Source organism: Macaca fascicularis, chromosome 4 (assembly GCF_037993035.2).
Source record: "Macaca fascicularis isolate 582-1 chromosome 4, T2T-MFA8v1.1".
In the NCBI taxonomy this organism is placed as follows: domain Eukaryota; kingdom Metazoa; phylum Chordata; class Mammalia; order Primates; family Cercopithecidae; genus Macaca; species Macaca fascicularis.
In genome coordinates this window covers 47293617-47316462 of record NC_088378.1, presented here as the reverse complement: position 1 = coordinate 47316462, position 22846 = coordinate 47293617, and the positions used below count along the sequence as shown (strand labels likewise).

The following is a 22846-nucleotide window of genomic DNA, read 5'->3' as shown; positions in this document are numbered from 1 at the left end:
TAGCGATTTTTTTTTTTTTTTTTTTTTGAGATGGAGTCTCGCTCTGTTGCCAGGCTGCAGGGCAGTGGCACAATCTCCACTCACCGCAACATCCGCCTCCCGGATTCAAGCAATACCCCTGGCTCAGCCTTCCGAGTAGCTGGGACTACAGGCACATGTCATCATGCTCTGCTAATTTTTTGTATTTTAGTAGAGACAGGGTTTCACCATGTTGGCCAGGATGCTCTCGATCTTCTGACCTCATGATTTGCCCGCCTTGGACTCCCAAAGTGCTGAGATTACAGGTGTGAGCCACCGCGCCCAGCCTAGTGATGTTTTAATCTCTGTGGACCTACATTCCTTTTGTCCTTTTCTCAATCAATGTGTTTTTATGTAACAAAATCAGAAGCCGAGATCACTACGTCTGTTGAAATACTATTGTGAAGCATCCTGCACAGAACTGCCTATGCCCAACTCCAGTGGTGCCCAAATTATCTTTGTGCCTGAATCAATCCAATCCCTGTTAGGAAAAAACCTTCAATTTTTCATGTCATGAAGACAGCATTTAGTAAACAAACACAATGTTTTTGCAGGTGGCCACAGTGAACTGGGTAAAGGTACCTCATAAGGTACCACATTTTCCCAGAAGTGCATAATAGTTACAACTACCATCTGCATGATAGGTTACCACAACGCTCAGTCATTGGAGCTCTTCTCTTTTGTAGCTGCAATCACTACGTTAGAGATCTGATCAACTCTTGACTTTAGATACTGCCTCTATGTTAATGATGCTGGTATTTTCATCCTTAGCCAGGACCTCTCCCCTGAACTCCAGTTAACCAGACTTCTACATTTGAAAGTCATACAGGCATCTCAAACTTAACTGGTGCAAATCCAAACTCCTTGAGCTCTCCCCCACAATCTGCTTCTCCCACTGTCATCCTCATCTTGGTGGATGGCCACTCAGGCTTCACAGTAACACAGCTCTAAACCCTGCGAATGCCATTCTTTAGCAAATCCTGTTGGCTCTATCTTTTAAAATAACCTCCAGAATCTGACCCTGTGCACCACATCTACTGCCATCTCATTGGTCCACATCATTACCATGTCTCCCTGGGTTGTGGGAACACCCTCCCATCACTCTGTTCACACTCCTTCGAAGGCTTCCTATCTTATGCCCAGTAAAAGCCAAAGTCCTTAGCAACATGTCCCACAGGGCCTTCCCTGCCTCCTGCCGCTGCCACTTTCCCCTAACTGCACCCCATACACACTCTGCTCCAGTCCCACTGGTCTCCTGGGGTTGGGGCTGTTTCCTTGAACTGCACCCTCACTTCCTCCAGCTCTTCATTCAAATGTTAGTTTGTAGTGAGGCCCTGTATGTTAAAGGCACCTGATAGCAGTAACTTAAGCATACCCTGAGAAGGACCCTGTATGGCAGATGCACCTGAATGTGTGTTCTGAGCTAAGGGCTCTGGGAATGGCAAACCCAGAGATTCGTTCCTTGTCTATGAGGAACATCTGAGCCCCCATACTATCCCATAGAACACAGGCTGCACATGGAATCAAGGCCCCGAGTTGGGGTTGAATGAAGGTTGCCAGGTGGAGGTCGTTATGAGGAGAGTGCTAAGTGAAAATGCTATATAAACTGCATGCCTTTCACAAACCACTGTGGTTTTCCTGTCCAGCCCACTTGCTGCCCCTGGACTGTATGTAAGGTGGTTCTCCTGTCCATCCCACCACCACTGGATTCTCTCCCCGGTATGAAAGTTCCCCAATAAAACACCATCTCGTGTGCTGGCTCTGGGTCTCTTCTGCCTCTTGAACCTGATGCCATCCGCATTGGATTCAAAAGGGATCTGGCAAAACAGGCCTCTCCTGCCACTCTCTGTACACATGCCACCCCCCTCCCCAACTCTCCATAGCTTCCTTCACTGCCTTTTAAAAATTTCACAGCAGCAGTTTGTTGCATCCTTCATCACGCCCACTGAATCTATGCTCCATGAGGGCAGGGATCTTTGTATATTTTATTCCCTGCTGAATCCCAGGTACTCAATAAATATTTGCCAAATGGATGAATGAATAACTGGATTTTAACTCTTTTCATTTTCTTGCTTAGAATACAAGGGCCTTCCTTGCCCAACCCATTATTCTACAAGTATGTTTTGAGGCCTGAATACGAACCAAAGTCTTCTGACTGAAAGCCCATTATTTTCCTACCACAGCATGCCAATTAACTGAACTACACACCACATTCTAACCATCTTAGGGGCACAGCCTGGCTTTATCATTACTTACTTTCACCTCCGAATACCTACCAGTGCGTGTCTTATGGGAACAGCACAAATGAATGCACATAAGTATAAAAAAGAAGAAGAATTTCACCCAGAAAAGATGGTAACCACTTCCTGTCTAGATTATGACCCCTTCAAGGACAAAGATTACATTTTATTCATTCCTGTATCACCAATTCTTGATTCAGTGTCTGGAACAAAGCAAGGGCTAGATGTGCACTAAGTCAAGTCATAAAACCATGTCATGTTAACACTAACCAGGATCACCAAGTGTGTTGATAGTACAGCTGAAAAATCTCATGAAATTCTGCCCTCTGCTTATTCATGACACAGCCAGTACCTCTGCCAGGAACTCTACTACTTTATGAATCTACAGATGCAATAAAGTCAGGAAAGCTGAAGGCTGGCTCTGCAGCAAAAATCATACTTATGGTCAATAAGCCTGTGATCAATGACAGGTGCTTACTATGTGCCAAGACCTTTGCTTGGTGCTTCTCATGCACAATCTTATCTAACTGCGACAAAAGTCCTATAGTATAGGTAGGATATCACCATTTTACAAATTGTGAGTCTGTAACTATGAGAGGTAGAGTGACTTCCTCAAGCTCGTATTTAATCCTGTATCAGTCAATATAAGAAACAGGCTGCTTAACGTCAATGCAGTGCTTTTACTTCATCACACAAAAGCTCCTTTTAAATATGAGAAATTATAGGAATTTATTTATCTTCCCTCCCTGGTATAAATAAATACCATGGTATAAGTAATAAATAAATGCAAATATTCTGGCTCTAAAACTTCCAGCCTTCTATTATTTTTGCCACATTCGTTTACATTTCCTTAGTTCTTCTTTAAACAGCGCAAGAGAAAGGGATACTTTCAAATGGCTACAATCTTTCAGGGATGGAATTTGGACATATGAATGGAAATGAAAGTCTGTAAAATATGCATACATTTTGACCAATCATTCTATTTTAGAAATGTATCTTACTTGGTCACAAAGACTTCTGCATAAGAATGTTTAGTTCAGTGGAATTTATGTTATTGCCAATCTGGAAATTGCAAAACTGACCAAAATGACATTATTTAAATCTTGAGAGAAAAGTGGGATGTTATATATCCATGAGACATCATGGTTTTGAATAATGGTTAGCAACTTGCGAAAATGCTTATGATGTACAATAAAGTATAAAAAACAAGTAACGGCAACAACAAACCCTACTTGAATGCTGACTGGGCACCAGGCTCTGTGCCGGGCACGTTAGTCACCCCCTCATCTACTCTTTGTAACAACTCCACAAGCCAGGGACTCCAGCTATCTCTATCTCACAGATGAAAAAGTAGAGGCACAGAAAAGCATATTACATATAACATAACCTCAAATTTATTAAAACACATAAGAAGAAATAATGATTTAGAAATAAAGCATTTAGCCAGAATACTCCAAAATAACTGATGATCATGATACTATAATGGTAGACAGTATGCCATGATACTATGTTCTATTGACCCAGAACCTGCAAGCTGACACCCACTGAATAGTTTAACTGATTTTTTCAAGAGGAAAAATACATACTTACAACCTGAATGTTTTATTCCAATTGTAATGCACTATGTCTTATCCTTAATAAAATAAAAATAGTGCTGCTGTCATATTGTTCATATTCTTCTTCTTTCCTTGCAACCACTTCCACCTTGGTGCATTTTTTTCCCACCTATTTTAAAGTGGAATCAGAGATGTTCTTCCATTCATATGTTTGAGAACTTCTTGAAAATATGTAACTAAAAGAGCAAGCTAAGGCAGTAAACTCATTATGTGAAAGGTTCTTGCAGCATTTTCCCTTAGAAATTATTTAGCATCAAAAAAAAAAAAAATTCTAACTGAGCCACAGTAATTAAGATAATTAAACTTGCCTTTAATAGGAGAGAGCATGTTCATACAGTATTAATGCTTTGGCTGAAACAGTAACATTTTAACTTGCTTAACAAATGTAAGTTTAAGTATTTTGAATATTTCATATTTTGTGGTATTCAAAATTTATACCTTTGCAATCAGATACAAAAACAAAAAACAAACAAACAAGAAAAAGAAATTATTTAGCATTGTTTTAAACTAGTCACACTGGTTTTTTAGGAGAAAACCAAAACCAAAACAAAACCAAGCATTAAATATTTTACCTGTACAAGATTTTTGAGAACAGATATGTGTTTTGAAAGTTCAGCTTGAAGATATACTTTTCTACTAACTTTCCAGCCATTCAGGGCCATGAAATGAAAGCAATTACCTATGTATTTGGGTTATTTGTTACGTTCGAAATTCTGTTCCTTTAACAGGTTAAGAAAATATTTACATAAGATAAACATAGATTTGGTTAAGAAAACATTTACAGTGTTTGTCTGTCCTAAGAAAACTCACCAAACCAAAAAATCGTTCCAGTAAGTTTCATAGCATAAAGGACAGCTTATGAATCTGCTTTGGAGAAAAGAAATCTGTAAATTTTTTTTTTTTTGAGATGGAGTCTCTCTGTTGCCCAGGCTGGAGTACAGTGATGTGATCTCGGCTCACCACAACCTCCGCCTCCTGGGTTCAAGCGATTCACCTGCCTCAGTCTACCAAGTAGCTGGGACTACAGGTGCCTGCCACCATGCCCGGCTAATTTTTGTATTTTTAGTAGAGATGGGGTTTCCCTATGTTGGCCAGGCTGGTCTCGAACTCCTGACCTCGTGATCCACCCACCTCAGCCTCCCAAAGTGTCAGGATTTCAGGCTTAAGCCCACACGCCTGGCCAGAAATCTTCAACAATTTTTTAACATTGTATCTGAAAAAGTAGAATGAATCTTTCAAGGCTTTAGGTTGTTCTTGTTACCACAAAGGCAAACGGCTTTTCTCTCTCTCTCTTTTTTCTTTTTTTTTTTGAGACAGGGTCTTGCTTTTTCACCCAGGCTGGAGTGCAGTAGTGGCATGATCCCAGCTCACTGCAGCCTCAACCTCCTAGGCTCAAGCCATCTTCCCACCTCAGTCTCCCAAAGTGCTGGGATTTCACACGTAAGCCACCAGGCCCAGTCAGCAACATTTTTAGACAAAGTCAGGGTGGACTATGATCTCAGTCAGGCTTAGGATTTTGTCAGACAGCTCCTGGGCACACAAAATAAGATGCTTATTTTTTCAAGTCTCAACTAAACCCGGAAATATGGCTTAATACGTTTACCTCTCCCACCAAACCATATCATGTTTATTTACATGTTTGGGTCCTATTTGTTGGTATTTTATCTCCCATGCAGTTCTCTACATGTGAAGATCAAAAATGCACAGTCTCTGGAGATCAACTGTTGAAATGGGTGATGGGGTTGCCAGGAGTTTTCCTGGAGAAGATATTTACTCTGAGGACTATTTGTTCATCCATATTTCTCAAACAATCCTCATATACACTTAAATAGAACTCACTCAAACCCAGAATCAGGTGTTCTATCTTCCATGTTTTAAAAATACCTGTCATGTGGCACTTGTCAAACTGCACAGTAACTATCTTTTGATGTTTCTGTTTTACTTTCTATACTAAGAGAGGCTCATAGGCAGGGATGATGTCTTATTCATCTTTGCATCCCTAGAGCCTAATATGGTGTCTATTTCTAAAAGCACCTGCAGAGGGAGGATACAAACGTGAAAGATGTGTGTTTCACCTTTGAAAAGGTCAGAGTGGGATAAAGAAACACATATAATTACTATATAATATATTCCAGACTGGCGTGTGCGGGGGAATGAGAAGAGGTTCCCTCTAGAGTATGAAATAACCAAGGTAAGTTTTGTAGAATGAGTAAGAAGCCATCCACAGAAGGTGGCTGTGGATAGAGATGTGACTGTTCTGGGCAGAAACAGAGTATTTCTGAAGGAAAGGCACAGAGCGATGGAAGGAACTGCAGGGGCTCTGGATAACAGGTCAGGCAGGTGAAAAGGGGTAGTGTCAAAAGGAGACTAGAGAAGCAGAAGGAGCTCCCTTATGGCTAGGTTTGCAAAGCCATATTGAAGGCCTTGGCTTTTGTGCTTAAGGAAAAATAGAACCACTGCAGAGTTTCAAATAGAGAAGTCGTCCATTTTGGAAAGATCATCCTGAAACCAGATATGAGATTGGAGGATGACCATATTGAAGGGGCAGAGAGACCAGTTAGGAGGCTGTTTTAAATCAGATGTAAGGCTATTTGGGAACAGAAAAAAGAGACAGATGTAGAGAAGAGGGTTAAGACCACAGAGATATTAAGGCTATTAAGGAGGAAGACGAGTTGGATGTTTTCACTAGACATGGGGAAATAGAAAAGAGAGAAGAGTCAATAACCACTTCCAGGCTGCGGGCCCAGGAGAAAGGGTGGCATTCACCAAGGTGCAGAACATGTTAAGATGTTTCCTGTTCTGACATGTTAAGTTTTAAGTGTCTCTGGGGCACTCAAATGGAGAAGTCCAACAGGTAGTTGGACATACGTGTTTGTGGTGTAGGATATTTCAGGACGAGCCTTCAAAAACGTCAGAAGACTGAATCCACAAAGTGCATGAGTTCCACCAGATTGAGGATTCACAATGAAGAAGCAATGAGTCTGAAGTAGGCCATGTGTAATACCAACATTTGTGGAATGAAGACAGCCTGAGAAAGAGTCAGAGAGGCAGGAAGGAGACCAGGAAAGGAGAAGAAATATCAAGAAAGCCACAAAAGAAGAGTTTCAAGGAGAAGGAATAGTTCAATAATCTCAAATGTCAAAAGAACTTGACGAAAACTTCTTTACTGAATCTGGCAAATATGAGGTCTTTGGGTCTTTAGGATGAGAACAGTTTCAATGGATGTCAGGAGTAAGGGGTTGCTATGAGAAGTGAATTGGTATGAGACACTGTGTCAAGTGAGACACTGCTGTCAGCAAGTAAGAAATATTCTTTCCCAAAGCATGATTGGGAAAGAAAAGAAAAACAGAGTAGTAACCAGCAGGAGCTCAAGAGACTTCAACTCTAAAACAGTATGCTGTCACTGACTCACGCATGAGTTATTAAATTTCAAAATGTTTCTTATTTAATGGGAAACATAATTGGTGGTAAATGTAAACTATGTATCCTTTACTCAATTACCTTGATAATATTTTAATCATTTAATTTATAATTTCATCTCTGGCAACTAGGGATGCAAAATCAAAGATTTAAGAAGGTAAATCCAGGATATAACCTATGTTTAGAATGGTCATTTGCTTTGCATCAATGAATGTACTTCAGATACTTAAAATATGCATTGGTTTATTCATTCAACTATGCACTTACCCAAGGCATTAAGTCTGCTTCTCAACATACTCTGTCATTCTTCCCACACACATCTGCTGCCTTTAAGGATATTCCAAAGATTCCATCTGGACAAGACATACTGCATCTCACCTACCTCAAACCAACAACCAAAAAAAGCCCCGCACCTCCTCCTCAAGGTTCAAGGGCACTTCCTCTCTTCAGCTTCAAAATAGTTCCCTATAATGTTTTGTTTAAGGGTGTGACTGTAAAAGAAGATTTTGCTTCTATACAAACTGGAAGTAGCTCTACTAAAAAGAGGACACATAACTAGGAATAAAACCAGTGAAACATGTGCCGTCCTCCACAAAGAAAACCCAAAACTTTACTGACAAGGTGAAAAAAGACTTAAGAAATTGAGGCATCTTCTAGATTCCTGGAAGGTACAATATTGAAAAATGTAAACTCTACTTAAATTGATTCATTTTTATTCCAATTAATAATCTAAATCTTTGTGTGTGAAATTTGGCAAGCTGATTCTAAAATTACATTGAAATGCAAAAGGTCAAGAATAGAAAAAATTATATTGAAGAACAAAGTTGGAGAACTTATATTACCAGATATCAAGATTTAATTTACAGTTATAGTCATTGAAATGGTGTGGTATCAGCGCAAGGACAGGCAAATAGACCAATGGGGGCAGCACAGAGTCCAGACCCAGACCCACATATAAACTGTCAACTGCTATACGGCAAAGCTGCCACTGGGAAAAAGAATGGATACCCATGTGAGAAAAGATGATCCTTGCCTCCTACCTCACATTATACAAAAAAATCACTCCCAGACAGACCAGAAATGTGAAAGGCGAAATGACAAAGCTTCTAGAAGAAAGGACAGGAGAATATCTTCATGACCTTGGATTGGGTAAACATTTCTGAAAAGGACAAAAAAAAAATGCAATAACAGAATGGATTAATAAGTTAAACTTCACTGAAAGTAAGAACTTCAATTGATCAAAAGACGTCATAAAGGGGGAAGATAAGCCATAAAGAAAGAAGATATATTTGTCATGTATATAACTGAAAATGAACAAATATTTTTTTAAAACTTACCTTCTACAAGCCAGAGTAAAAGAAAGACCACCCAACATTTTTAAACAGCAAAGGACTTTAACACACACATCATTAAAAAGACCAATATTCAAATGGCAGGTGAGGAAATAAAAAAATGATTAACAATATTAGTGATCAGAGAAATTCCAATTAAAACCACAACAAAAGATTACTGCACAGACACTGGAATAGCTAAAATTAAAAACAAATAAATAAATAAATCAGAAAAAAACACTGACACTACAAAGCATTGGTGAGGACACAGGATAATTGGAACTTTTCAACACTGCTGCGGGGAATGTAAATTGCTAAAACCACTTTGGAAAACTGGCAGTCTCCACGAAGCCGAACATATGTGGACTCTATAACCCAGTAATTCTCCTCGCCGAACATACGTGGACTCTATAACCCAGTAATTCTCCTCCTCGGGAGAAATGCATATCCATGTGTACCAATGTTACATGTATAAGCACGTTCATAGAAGCATTATTCTTGATAGCAGAAAGTTGGAAACAACACAAAAATGCATCAGCAACAGAATGGAGTACAAATTTTAAAATATACAAAATGGAATCCTATTTAGTAATGAAAAAGAACAAATGCAATCCTGTATAGTAATGAGAAAAAACATGCAACCACAATAGTAAACCTCACAGACACACACTGAACAAAAGAATCTAGAAAAAAAAATGTAAGCTGCATGATTCCTACAGAATACCATGGAAATTTCTATGAAAATTCTGTAGAATTGAAGAATAAGCAGCAATAATCTACAGTGACAGAGGTGAGAATGGTGGTTACCTTTGAGGGGCTTGATGACACGGAAGGGATAGAGTAGCTTCTGGGGTATTGGTGATGTTTGATATGTTGATGAGGGTGGTGGTTACACAGATGTGTTTCCTAAAAACTCAATGAGCTGTTCATATAAGACTTCTCCATATACCTGGTTTGCTTTGAAAATAAAAATTAATAAATAAACAGAACAATGTAATCTGTAGTCAATTCATGCAAGGTGTGTGCACTGCTTTGAATATAAACAAATAAACAGGACAATGGCATTCCACAGGAAAACACCCATAGACCAGGGGTTTCAAAGACATTTCTAACTATAAACATCTTAGAAAGTTAAATACCTACATGCATCCCACATATATGTGTCTGTTGAAAACTGGCGAAGGCAAGTGTTAATATCCTCACATACAGTTAAAAGTGTAATTTTATACACCAGAGCCAGATTCTGGGCCCCATCCCAGCTGAAGTTGTTAAGTGAGAAATATCTGAGCTGCAAACTGCCCTTCTGTTTTTTATTCCTAGAAACAGAGGTTAGATCAGGGAAAAGGAAAAGTTAAGGTATTCTATTTCACTTGTTGTGCTATCAAATGGACACCACAAACATGCGACCATCGTGGTCAGGAGATGTTTTCCAAGTCTTTTCACTTGGTTTTAGGTTTCTCAAGATACTGTCTTACGCCGAGTAATTTTTCTTAAATGCTATGTAGCAAGTAAGAAATCTTAAAGAAAAATTTTCTCTTGGTATTCTTAGTAGAGTAAATCTGGAATGTTTTTTAAACAGATTTGAGTCTAGTGCTTCTAAATCACACCCGTTACAATGTGCTTATGCAGTAAACACACACTAGAAAAAAGCGTCTGCTGAGTCACCTCTGTTACATAGGGTAAGACCTTGCCTATACTCTAAAACTACTTTTTACTTAACTGCCAATTGAGAGATGCAATCTGGCATCAAAGCTTTGGGCAGCCATTTTGACAAGTCTAAACGTTTAAGCAAAACATTTAAGACAACTTAAAACAACAGTAAATCAAGCAAATCAGTTTCCAGAGAAAGTCTTATGTAAAATCATGCTGTCTGTCATATATTTAACTGGATCAGGAATTTAATAAAGAATTCTTTGTTTCCCTCTCTTAGAAGAAACACAAGAAACCATGGAAAATGGAACACACAAAAGATAAATGAAGTTAAAAATGTTTCCACCTTATCACGGTGGAAGGATATTTTAGTTGATCTCTAAGCTTTCAGAAATGACTTCTAACTTGAGGGCTCAGAAAACTATTACAGAATATGTCCCTTCCACCTCTGACCTAGAATTCTTCCCCTCTTTCCTGTGTCCTGTGTCATCTCATTCCCCTTTGAGTTTCCAGTCAGCCTCCTTTCCCTCTGCTTCCCAGCCCTTTGGCACAAAGGTTAAAACTCAAGTAAATAGATAACTGAGGTTTCCAGATATACCCAGTTGGCACATATATTTTTTTGCTTGCAGTTATGAAGGAAGCTTTATTCTAATTTACTTTTAAGGACCTACATTTTCACTTATAGTTTAAAAATATCTCAGTTCACTCATATAGCACCATAATTTTATACCACTAGCTTCTACAGTCTAGAAGACAGATGTCTGCATCCATAGTAATATGTTTTGGAGACTTTTATCTGTCTAAATAAATTGTCCACTTGCATTCCTTATTTATTCAGGACAAGTCTTCACAATGAGTAGGTATCTTCACATTAAAATACCCTTCATTTGTGTGACAATTAAATAATTTCTTTTCGTCTCAAGAAAATCTGAATCAAATTCTTGATACTACCTATACACATTTTTTTAAGCAAAGGCTTTCCTAAAACAGTGCTACAGTATAAAAACTTCACTTACCTGTGGACACTATGGAGGTTGTTAGGCTTAACTTTTTACATACAGTTTAATGAGGGTCATTGATGGGACTTAGGGAGACGAAGAACTAATCAAGGTGCTATAGTTTTAATGTGTGTGTCCCTCTAAATTTCTTATGTTGCAACTCAACACCCAATGTGAGGGTATTTGAAGATGGAGCTTCAGGAAGTGATGAGTCATGAGGGAAGAGCTCTCATAAATGGTATTAGTGTCCTTATAAAAGAGGCCCAAGAGAGATCCTTCCCCGCTTCCACTGTCTATGAACCAGGAAGCCATCATTCCTTGTCCTCATCAGACAAGGAATCTGTAGGTGCCTTGATCTTGGACTTCCCACCTGAGGGAACTATGAGAAATAAATCTGTTGCTGATAAGCCATCTAGTCTATGATATTTCCTTATAGCAGCCCAAATAGATTAAGACACAGGGAAGCCACCCCAAACCTAACCCAAGGTCAAGGTTGCTAAACTAAAATGAGTTTGAGAATTGGGAGAACAGTATGTATGCTTTCCTACTTGAGAGCTAGCTAAATGTTTATTGGCAGAAATCAACATATCTACTTTTTGTATTTGGTAAATATTTTGGGGAGGCCTCCTAAGTGTACCAGGACTGCTGTATGTGACGAGGATTTGGAAATGATCAGGACATAATCCCTGACTTCAGTGAATGTAGAATGCCCTAGAAGAGACAGGCAAGAAACAGATAACCATGCATGTGTCTGCTAGGGCTGCCATAACAAAGCATCATATGCTCAATGATTTAAACAACAGAAATTATTGTCTCACACTTTTGAGGGCCAGAAGTCTGAAATCAAGATGTCGGCAGGATGGGCTGTGAGGGAGAATCTATTCCATACCTTTTCTCTGGTGGTTTGCTGGCAACTTTCCGTGTTCCTTGGCTTGTAGAAGCATCACTCCCTTCTCTGCCTTCATGCTCACATGGTGTTCTCCCCGTATGTGTGTCTGTTTCCATATTTCCCCTTTTCATAAGAATACCAGTCATACCAGATTCAGGGCCTGCCCTACTCCAGGATGACCTCATCTAAACTTCACTAATTACATCTGAAATGAGCTGATTTCCAAATAAGATTGCATTCCAAAGTGCTAGGGTTAGAACCTCAACATGAATTTTAGAGGGACACAATTCAATCTTTAACAATTCAGAAAGGAAATGAGAACAGTGGGAAAAAGCACGCGAGCTCACTAGAACCAGTCACCAGACCTTTGGGCATCCTTGTGGAAAAGCCACTATTTCCGTAATGGCCTCCATTCCTACCATCCCTTTCCAAAAGTCAGTTCCCTGTTCCTGCCATCTGCCCACTGTGGAAGTCAGCTGCTTGCAGAGCTAAAACCTCAAGGAACATGTGCTACTACCACCGAATGTGTATGACAGTTGTGTGAGGGGCCTGACCTTGTCCTTAACTTCCAAAGCAAAGCCCCATGGCAGAACCCAGACTACTCAAAGTGCCCAAAGACAAGTTAGAGAACTCAGCAATACATCCCCTAACCTAAAATGATCTACTTCACTTATATTGCCAATTCAAGGATAGGAATGTGCTTGTGGACACATTTTTTCTGGAGCTGTGGGAGAAATATTGATATCGTTCGGCAGTTTTTTTCTCAGTAAAACCCACTCTCCATAGTGTTTACAGTCAGCTTGAGAAAAGAATTCCAGCTATGATACTCCTAGACAAATATTTTGGACTTAAGGATGTGAGCGATACTATCATTACAATGCATAACAGATTTCTGCGCTTCCTGGTATATTAATTTGGTGAAGGCCTGTGCCCTAGTGGCTCACTCTCATGGGTTCCCCAGCAGCCTCATCTTAAACACTACTCACACCTGCTTCTGAGTGCCATACAGGGTCTTCCTTTGGCTCTCAAATGGCTCTTTCAGTGAATCTGGTCTTGGTGGTGTCATGCATGTTCTCTCAGTCTTTGATTTATCTGGCTCTTGTGGCATGGGATGCTCCATTAACCACCTATCTTATCCTGGCTTGACCACGCCCTCACTACTATGCTATGATCTCACTGGTCTGTGCCATGTTGCCCTTATTTTTATTCAAAATTTTATCAAAATGTAGAAATGCAGCAATGAGCTGGGAGGAATAATGAGATCTTACCTTAGCTGCGCTTAATTGTTAATATGCCATTTTATGCCCAGCATACACAAGCATCACCTTTGGGGTTCAATTTGAGGCCTACTAGCTATATCTCTTGCACACACTCAGAATATTCTTTTTTTTTTTTTTTTGAGACAGGGTCTTCCTCTGTCACCCAGGCTGGAGTGCATTGGCAGCATCACAGCTCACTAAAGTCTGGAACTCCTAGCCTCAAGTAATCCTCCTGCCTCAGCCTCCCAAGTAGCTAGGACATCAGGCGCACACCACCATGCCCAGCTAATTTTTTATTTTTTATTTTGTAGAGATGAAGCTTGCTATGTTGCTCAGGCAGGTCTTGAACTCCTGGCCTCAAGGAGTCCTCCCTGTATCGGCCTCCCAAAGTACTGGGATTATAGCCATGAGCCCTACTCTCAGGATATTCTATAGTTTCTATGTTTTCTCTAACCCAGCACTAAAACATAAAAACACAAACAGAAATGCTCACACCTGGGAAAGGCTAAGAGGTCTTTGGTGAACAAATGTCACATACTCAAAGGTCTTTGGAACTACAAAATGCCCACTTGGGACAAACAACCACCATATTTCTGCACAGATGGCATCGTTAGGCTGGAAAGAGGGACTCTCACGAAGAAAGGAATCCCTTCACTAAAGCAAGGTCAGAAGGAAGCTTCACCCTCATAATTAAAAGAGAGGCAGAGTCTTTCATTTACTTCTGTGAAGGGATGAGAGAAATATTAGGTAAAGACCTTTATATAATAGGCCCTAAGCACGGTAACTTTTCAATGTTTCTATTTCTAATTGTAGCATCATTTCTATTTCCACAGAATGGTTAGCTGCAAGATTCACTCTTAAATTAAAAAGGTCCCAAAGAGGGACTAGTAAGGCAACAAAGGGGCCTTTCTCAGAAACCAGTATAGACCAACACTCACCTCTAAATTTGCTGATCACATGGCTTCTGGGGAACAAGTCTGTGGTTGATTAAAGTAAAAACAGAAATCTCTTCCCATCATCCCCAACACTACTGTCACCACCAGCAGCAACAGCAATCAGAAACATTGTCAATTTCTTCCATTTAGGGCAGAAAATGAAGGCAAATCATTTTGAGTACAGTACTTTTCATTCAGTTACTAATATGAATCCTAGCCAGTGACTAAACCTCTTCAGAGGCCCAGGTAATGCTCCTTTAAGTGGACAATTTTGTGTTAGAACTTATCAGGAAGAAGGATGTTCAGTAGCTCATTTTAGAAAACTTCTATATTTATCGCATCTACTTTGTCAATGCTATAAATGACCTCAAAGAGCTAAAACTGTGTACTTCTAAATACAGCCATTGACTTCCCCAGGGCAAAGGCAGAATGGATATATACATTCCACAAAGCAGTGTGGCTCCTAACGTGGGTGGACTTAATTTATCTAATCAATGTTACCTTAGAATCCAACAATAATTGGAAGGGGTAGAGTTTTTAATCATTTGTCATATCCTGTACGTGCCTCTTTCACTATACTTCCATGTTGTTGTTTGGGCCTGACACCTCCAATACATCACAATATTTTTGAAGGCAGGGGCTGTGTGTTACTTTTCATTGTATTACTAAAACTAGCAGAGTGGCACACTGGTATTTCAGAAAGTGTTTATCAAGTAAACAAGTCAACTACTAAAAATGACCGTTCCTTCATTGCCTTTGTTCTGGTTTTAAATGTGTAATTCAGTGATACTTTCTGGAAGAACAGATTCTCTAGTAATGATTGTACTCTAATATCCGTTTCCTAAGATATATATGTGTACTAGATTTTCACCTAATGTAAATCTTCAGGACTCTGGGATAAAACAAAAAAATAAAATAAAGTAAAAACCCATTGTATAGAGTTTTCTTTGCTTCTTTTAGTTCGCCTTTGGATTGACGTGGAAATACATAACTATTTTGACATGTCTACATGTGTCTCTGCTCATAACTGACTTTTCAATTTTATTAAGTCAGTTATCTGTTAACCAAAACAAAATGTAAAGGAATAGAGAGGGGATGAAAAAACAATATCAACCACTATTATTTTATCTAGAATATTGTTACATGTTAAAATAAATGCAATGAGAGACAATTAATGTAATCTCCCCTGGGATATGTTCTATGACCCTATTTATATTATATTATATTATATTATATTATATTATATTATATTTATCCTAAGAGTCCCTGAACAATGCACTTCCATTTAATATCTCATGAAATGTTTTAAGTCCTTCCCTTCTGGCTGAAAATATTTTCTCGGACATTAATTGAGGAGTCATAATAGGTGTTTTTCTGGTTTTTTTTTTTTTTTTTTAGAATAAAAACCTTCAGTCTCATAAACTTAATTCTGAGAAAAGATGGAACTAATTAGGTGTGCCAAAAGAGGAAAATATTAGCACCACATATCCACAAGATTGTGTTCAAATGTAAACAAAGAACAATAAAATCATATAAAATATTATCAATATAGTGAATAATACATCCATAAAGCAAGCTGTAAAATATTTATATTTTAAGTTCTCTAGGGATGAACATATTCTACAACAGAAAAAAAAATCATTTTACTCTTACACATTTTCAGGAATACATTAATACTGTAGGAGACTGAATAACATAGGCTAGGTCTGTTTCCCAAACTTTGCTAACACATTAGAATAACCTGGGAAATCTTTGAAAAATACTGATGCCAATGGCTACCACTAGAGAGTCTTATTTAATTGATATAAAGGGAAACTTGGACATTAGAAATTGTTTTAAAAAAAAAAAAAAAAAACCTCCCCAAGTGATTTTTTTTTCTTTTTTTTTTCTTTTTTTTTTAGTTTTTAAAATTATTATTAATTAATTTTTTATTTCCATAGGTTTCTGGGGAATAGGTGGCATTTCGTTACATGAGTAAGTTCTTTAATGGTGATTTGTGAGATTTTGGTGCACCCATCACCCGACCAGTATATACTGAACCCAATTTGTAGTCTTTTATCCCTCACCCGCTTCCTACCCTTTTCCCCTAAGTCTCCAAAGTCCAACACAATAGGCAGTTTCTATGGTGTCACATCTGACAAACCACTCTGGATTCTGTCTCCCCAGTTTTCAGGGCTCTATCCCTCATGCTGCCCTCTAAGAGTCTCCAGTCTCCTCCCCTTCATCTCCACCTGCTCAGAGCCACCATTCACTGAAGGAATCTAGGCCCGTAACCCTACCTTCCTCTCCTTGTCTATTCCAACTTATCCCTCTTTCCCCCAACCAATAATTCCTCAGAAATTCTTCTAAAATGGTAGAAGAAAAACGAAGTGATTACTTAATTAGCGTAATTTACACAACGTTGTGAGTGTTGATGTGGATCATCCTTGCAGGCTACTCAAACTGGAATTGATGGACTGTGCATTCCAGGATTTCTTTGTGCATTGGTCTCAGCGGTCTCCGAGATGCTACTATATGTGCCACCTCATTTACTCATTTTCTCTCCTTATTCACCTAAAACAGACTCTTCAACAATGAAAGCCAGCAACCTGACATCTCACTTTAATAAACATTACCTACACTGGTTATTTAAAGCATCAGTAAGCAAAAAGAACTACATGAAAAATAACCTCTCAGGCATGCATAAAAAGATATGAAATAAAGCTTGAAAATTTTATAAGAGTGAGCTTAAATTAATTATATAAGAGAATAGGCCGGGCCCTGTGGCTCAGGCCTATAATCCCAGCACTTTGGGAGGCCGAGGCGGGTAGATCACTTGAGGTCAGGAGTTCGAGACCAGCCTGGCCAACATGGTGAAACCCCATCTCTACTAAAAATACAAAAATTAGCTCGGTATAGTGGTGAGTGCCTGTAATCCCAGCTTCTCGGGAGGCTGAGACAGGAGAATCGCTTGAACCTGGAGGCAGAGCTTGCAGTGAGTGGAGATAGCACCACTGCACTCCAGCCTGGGCAACAGAGCAAGACTTCGTCTCAGAAAAACAACAACAACAACAACAACAAAACAAAGAGAGAATAAACTTTAAGTGTGACCATATTATTAGCTTCTCTCCATTAGTATCTTATACAGTCTTTATAGAGGGATGCCATGTATATATTGCTTGCCTTTCAAAATAAAGAGAATAAAGACATCAGAACATTAAACTTAGTAAGCTTTAACTAACACATTTTCATAAAAATGACTCCTATTATTAAAGTAAGTGAATGCTTTTTAATTTTGTTGATTAAAGCTATGGACAAATATCAGTTCCTTCTTTTTTGTGCTTTCTTTGTAAGAGTAATATTTTTAGCATTTTTCTATCCAAATAACACTAAGACAAAATAGTGAAATCAAAAGAATACTTCGAATGACAACAAAACCTCTCCCATCTCTGAAATCAAAGGAAACTACCTAGGTCAATGAGTTACACAGAGTTTTCCAAGAGCAAAGGGAAACCCTCTTCATGTAAATCCTACGGTTCAGAGGATCCATTTGGCAGTAAAAATGGAGTAGAAACACTGACATTGGAAGAATAGAAAGTACCAGCACAAGCAGGGTCAAAAACCAAGCCAGTGCCGTCAGTGGGTGGCATCAGGACCCATGCGTTATATCCATACATGCTGAAATCAACAATACTGATGGAAACTATAGAAAAGGTAAATATATTCTAAAGTCAGCATGACACCACTGGCAAGCAAACAAAACCGTACTTGAATGTAATTCAACTGTGGCTGAATTTTCTTATAAACCACTGGCGACAGGTCTGCCATTGACACTAGTGTTTAGGTTTGGCACTGAACCTCCCAAACAGCAAAGCAGGTGAAATTCTACAAATATACACTTCTAATAAATCATTCTGTCAGTTAGACAGTAACATTTACATATCATCCTTCCATTTCCTAATTGGCTAATCAGTGACAAGACCAACATTACACAGTACTGAAAGCAATAAAAAAATAAGCATGTAAACGATATCATAATGGTCCATTGTTCTGCCAAGCTTACCCCACTTAAACACACTACTTCTATTTGGACAAAGAAAGCTTTCATAATGATACCACTCTCATGAAGCCCCTAATCAAGCAAAACTAACCAACACAATATTTTGTTTAGGGGTATATACTACTAAAAAAGGAGGAGGAGATAAACACAAAATTCAGGATGGCAGCTACTTCAGGGCAGGCGGCAAAATTATAGTCTGGGAAAGTAACATGATATGGAAAACAGCAGTAGAGGTAAAATTATCTTTATAATTAACTTTAAAAACTTATGCACATATCATGCACACTATTTTATGTTGATTATTTATTCCATGCTTAACCTTTTAATAATCCCTCTCTTGCTTAGAATATGGTGTGCTCTAGGGAACACAGCATAGCAAGTTAGGCTAATGCAGAGAGAGTATCTATATTGTTAGTTAGAAACTCATTTGAAAGCTCTTTGATCTTTACAATATTTCTGGCTGAAAAGCTTATGAAGCTTTCTGCAGTAGTAGCAGCAAATAAAAAGAGCTGCTGATATTTACTACTTTTTAGTCAAAAACAAATGTGGACATTTTTGGTGGAATCAAAAAATACTATATGGTTATTATCCCAAACGGTAAGTAAAAACTGACGTTCTTTTTAAATAAAAAACTCTTCACTGAAATGTTTCCAAGATCTGAAGTTAAAGTTAAAATTATTATTTTTTATGCACTTTAGTCAATATGAAGATGCTTCTCTGATCTTTGGCAATTTCTCAAACAAAAGAATATTAGTTGATCATTTTCATCATGTAATTAGGATAGTAGCTAACCAGAGAGACTGAAATTTTCAAGAGCTAAATACAGCTGCCGAATGGTTTGCAATTTTTAGTCCAATTCAAATAAATGAGATACCCATGGGAAAAAAATGCACAGAAGATGCTAACAAAAGTCCAATTAATCCATAAGAACAACATACCCTGGAGTTGTACAACACAGAATTCTTGGATGATGGGAGGCTATTTATTTAGATAGAGAACAAGGGAGTAGAAGCAGGTTTGGGAGGTAAAACCAAGAAAAGTTTTTTAACATAAGTTTGAAAAGGAGGTGGTTAAGATACAAGAATATAGAGTTCAAGAGAGCCTGGAGCTCAAAATATAAACTTGGGGGACCATCATCACATAGAATGTATTTAAAGCTGCCATAATGCTAGGTGAGCTCCCCAAGGTAGTGAATGTAGACTATAAGGGGAAGATGGTCTAGAACTGATTTCTCAGGAATTCAACACTGAGAGGTTAAGAAGAGGAAGAGGAACCAGTAAGGGAGGCTAAGAAGAAACAGCAAACAGCCAAAATGGTCAGAAGGAAGCTAAGAGAGTGTCACTTCCCAGAATCCAAGTTTTAAGAAAACGTTTCAAGAAAAAGAAGGTTATTTACTAGGCTAGTCATTCCTGTGAGTTATTTAAGTAACAAATCAGAATTAGCTACTATATGTGTTGACGCAGTGGTTACTGATGACCTTGATTAGACCTCCTTCACTGGGGCAGAGTGTGTTTCAGAGAGAATGGAGGAAGAGGAAGTGGAAACCAGAAGCGTAGACTTCTTCCAAGGAGTTTTGCTGAAAATAGAAGCAGAAAAATAGAGTGACACTAGGAGATTTAAGACAAAGACAGATTTTATTTTGTCTTGTTTTGTGTAAGACGAGAGATGAAAGTACACTATGTTTGTGGACTTATAGAAGTGAAGCAGTTGAAATGGAAAACTGTAACACAGGAGGGAGGAGAGATACTCTGAGTAATAAAATGCTTGAGTAGGTATGAGGTTATAGATTCCAAGGTATACATGGAAGAGTTGTCCTTAGAAGCACAGACACTTCCTCTACCGCAATAGGAGAGAAAGTATAGTAGAGTTTCAGGTGGAGGTAGTTTGAGAAATTTGATGATGGGAGAATGTAGAAGCTTCTTCCGATTGCTTTTGTTGTCTTATACTGAAACAAGCAGCAAGGTCATCATGCCCTTTGCTAATATGAAGATTGTTCTCTGAGTGAAAGAGACAGCTGAGTGAGAGGATTAGAGAGGGATGCCCAAGATTTGAGGATAGAGGAAAACAGGTGAAAGAGGCACTGTGAGAATCGAAGATGAAACTGCCTAGGTAAGTGTAGTAGCTGGGTGGTCAGCACAGTACGGAGCGCTCATTGGATATTTGTGGTTATAAACATCAAGCAAGATCACAAAGGAGGCTCCTATGATTTTCTTCAGTCATTCTTAGCTTCTAGGGTACAGGCATGAGTAGGTAAGTAGCTGAGTTTAAACCAGATTATAGATATTTCAAATGAGAAAGATTGAAGGTAAACAGGATATGATGAGGGTATGCTGGGGTGTGCTTATAAGGTTGGGCCGTGCACTCTAAGCCACTAAGAAAAATAAATGAGGAAATGAGAGGGCGTAGGATTGGGAAAGGTGATAAGGTCTAAATTTTTTGCTACAGCAGAATGTCTGAGAAATTCTCCCACTACAAAGTAACAGAGCAAGCCCCACTTCAGCAAAAAGCAAGGGAGATTCTCTCTGATAGGCATTCTCCTAGGAAAAAAACACAAAACTTCACTTTCCCTTTACAATTTAAGTCTGCTGGTACAGGGCTATTCTCTTTCTATTTGTGCCTAAGGTCACTAATGGCAATTTTTAAATATCAAATTGGGTCATACAATAATGGTTTTCTGTGGTAACCAGATATTGGTTCATACATGTTGATTACAGTCAAGCTATGAGTTTAATTTGTGGTAATATATAGAAAAATTAAGTGCATAAGAAGGAAAAAATCATTTTAAAATTATAATGCTAGGTTGACTTTCAATAAAAATGTACAGTAGGAATAAGGCAATTGCAGTTGTATTACCGTATCAATGACACAGTCCTATTAACCTCTGACTTACATTTGATAGAGATCCATATCTGGATTGAAAGATATTCCTTCTTTTAAAATCATTTTTTTAAAGACAGAAGAGTCATTAAGAAACTGACGATCAATTATTAATATACACTTATCTACTGGCCATCCATATCAGCATGGCACTCTGACATTGTACCCATAAATGAAATGTCAGGGGAACTCCCGCTGTGAGCTACTAAGGCTAAGTCTATTTACAGTGACAATAACACAACACTCTTCATCTTCTCTTTTTGATTCTGCTATTTAAAACCATAATTTAAGAGCAAGAAGAGAAGCCATCTGATTGGGTGAGGTCTTTAACTTAGTCACTCTCATGCTAGATAGGCCTAAATTAGACTGCAATTTACATTTGAAACTGACCAATGATAGAAGCATATTAAAATTTCTGAAGAGATACCTTAGCCAGCTTAAGCATATCAATTTATATTCATTCATGTTAACAGCAATGAAGGCAGGAAAAGCCCATATTCAGATTAGTACTTTCAGGTGCTAATTAACAAATAATTCTTAAGTACTCATTAAAGTAGTATCTCTGTAGGAAATATTTGGCCAGATTATTTCTCTGTAACTTTAACCAGGAAAACAGCATTAAAAAGTACCTAGGGCCAGGCGTGGTGGCCCACGCCTGTAATCCTAGCACTTTGGCAGGCCGAGGCGGGTGAATCACGAGGTCAGGAGATCGAGACCATCCTGGCTAATATGGTGAAACTCTGTCTCTACTGAAAATACAAAAAGTTACCCGGACGTGGTGGCACGCGCCTGTAGTCCCAGCTACTCGGAAGGCTGAGGCAGGAGAATCGCTTGAACCCGGGAGGCGGAGGTTGCAGTGAGCCGAGATCATGCCACTGCACTCCAGCCTGGTGACAGAGTGAGATTCCATCTCAAAAAAAAAAAAAAAAAAAAAAAAGTATCTGTAATTAAAATCACACTAACTCAGCTCAATTTTTGACCAATAGTCTGCATTAGTGATATTTTGGTTTTATATCATTTCTACTTCATTCTTGAATTCTTTATTTTAACTCCTCTCTTGGCTTGTTCAATTAAAATGCAGTAATAAACAGGATGAAAAAATAAGATGAGGTATATGGACAGTATGTTCTGAAAACTTACATAACTGATATTTTAATTATCTTAACTCAGGAGGATACCTTGGTTAGGTATAAAATTTTTAGAAGACATAATTTTCACCTCAAAATTCTTTAGGTGTTGCTCTGTTACTTTCTTTGACTCAGAGTCTAAATAATACATAATAAATTTAGATGACTCAAAAAATTGTAATTTTTGCTCCTTACTAGGTAATTTTCTGGAGTGCTCTTTGTGTATGTTTTATATGGTTTTTCACGCATGGCTACTTATATGATAGCTAATCATTATTTTAAACCTCAAACTTTGCCAGGATGAGTCCAGCTATATGTCATTTCTTATGTGTTTTACCTGAAAGACAATTAACCTTTCAATTCATATACCAGTCTTTTAATTATTTTTGCCTCCTGCACTAGGAATTTTCTTCAATTTTGTTTTATTATTTTTTTCTAATTACTATA

General features: G+C 38.4%; 1 protein-coding gene across 21 annotated transcripts in view; it reads right to left on the bottom strand.

The window, feature by feature from the left end:
• AIG1 (androgen induced 1) overlaps nt 1-22846 on the bottom strand; it is a 326962-nt gene that overhangs the window by 266429 nt on the left and 37687 nt on the right. For 13 of the 21 annotated variants that reach the window (XR_012433499.1, XM_065543485.2, XM_065543488.2 and 10 more), the window contains exon 3: nt 22042-22182. The exons of the other annotated variants lie outside the window; for them this stretch is intronic. Coding sequence is in view for 12 of the 13 variants with exons in the window: in XM_065543485.2 (XP_065399557.1) it covers nt 22042-22182 (141 nt within the window). In the remaining variant the exon portion in view is untranslated. The remainder of the gene's footprint in view (nt 1-22041; nt 22183-22846) is intronic. 21 annotated transcript variants of the gene reach the window in all.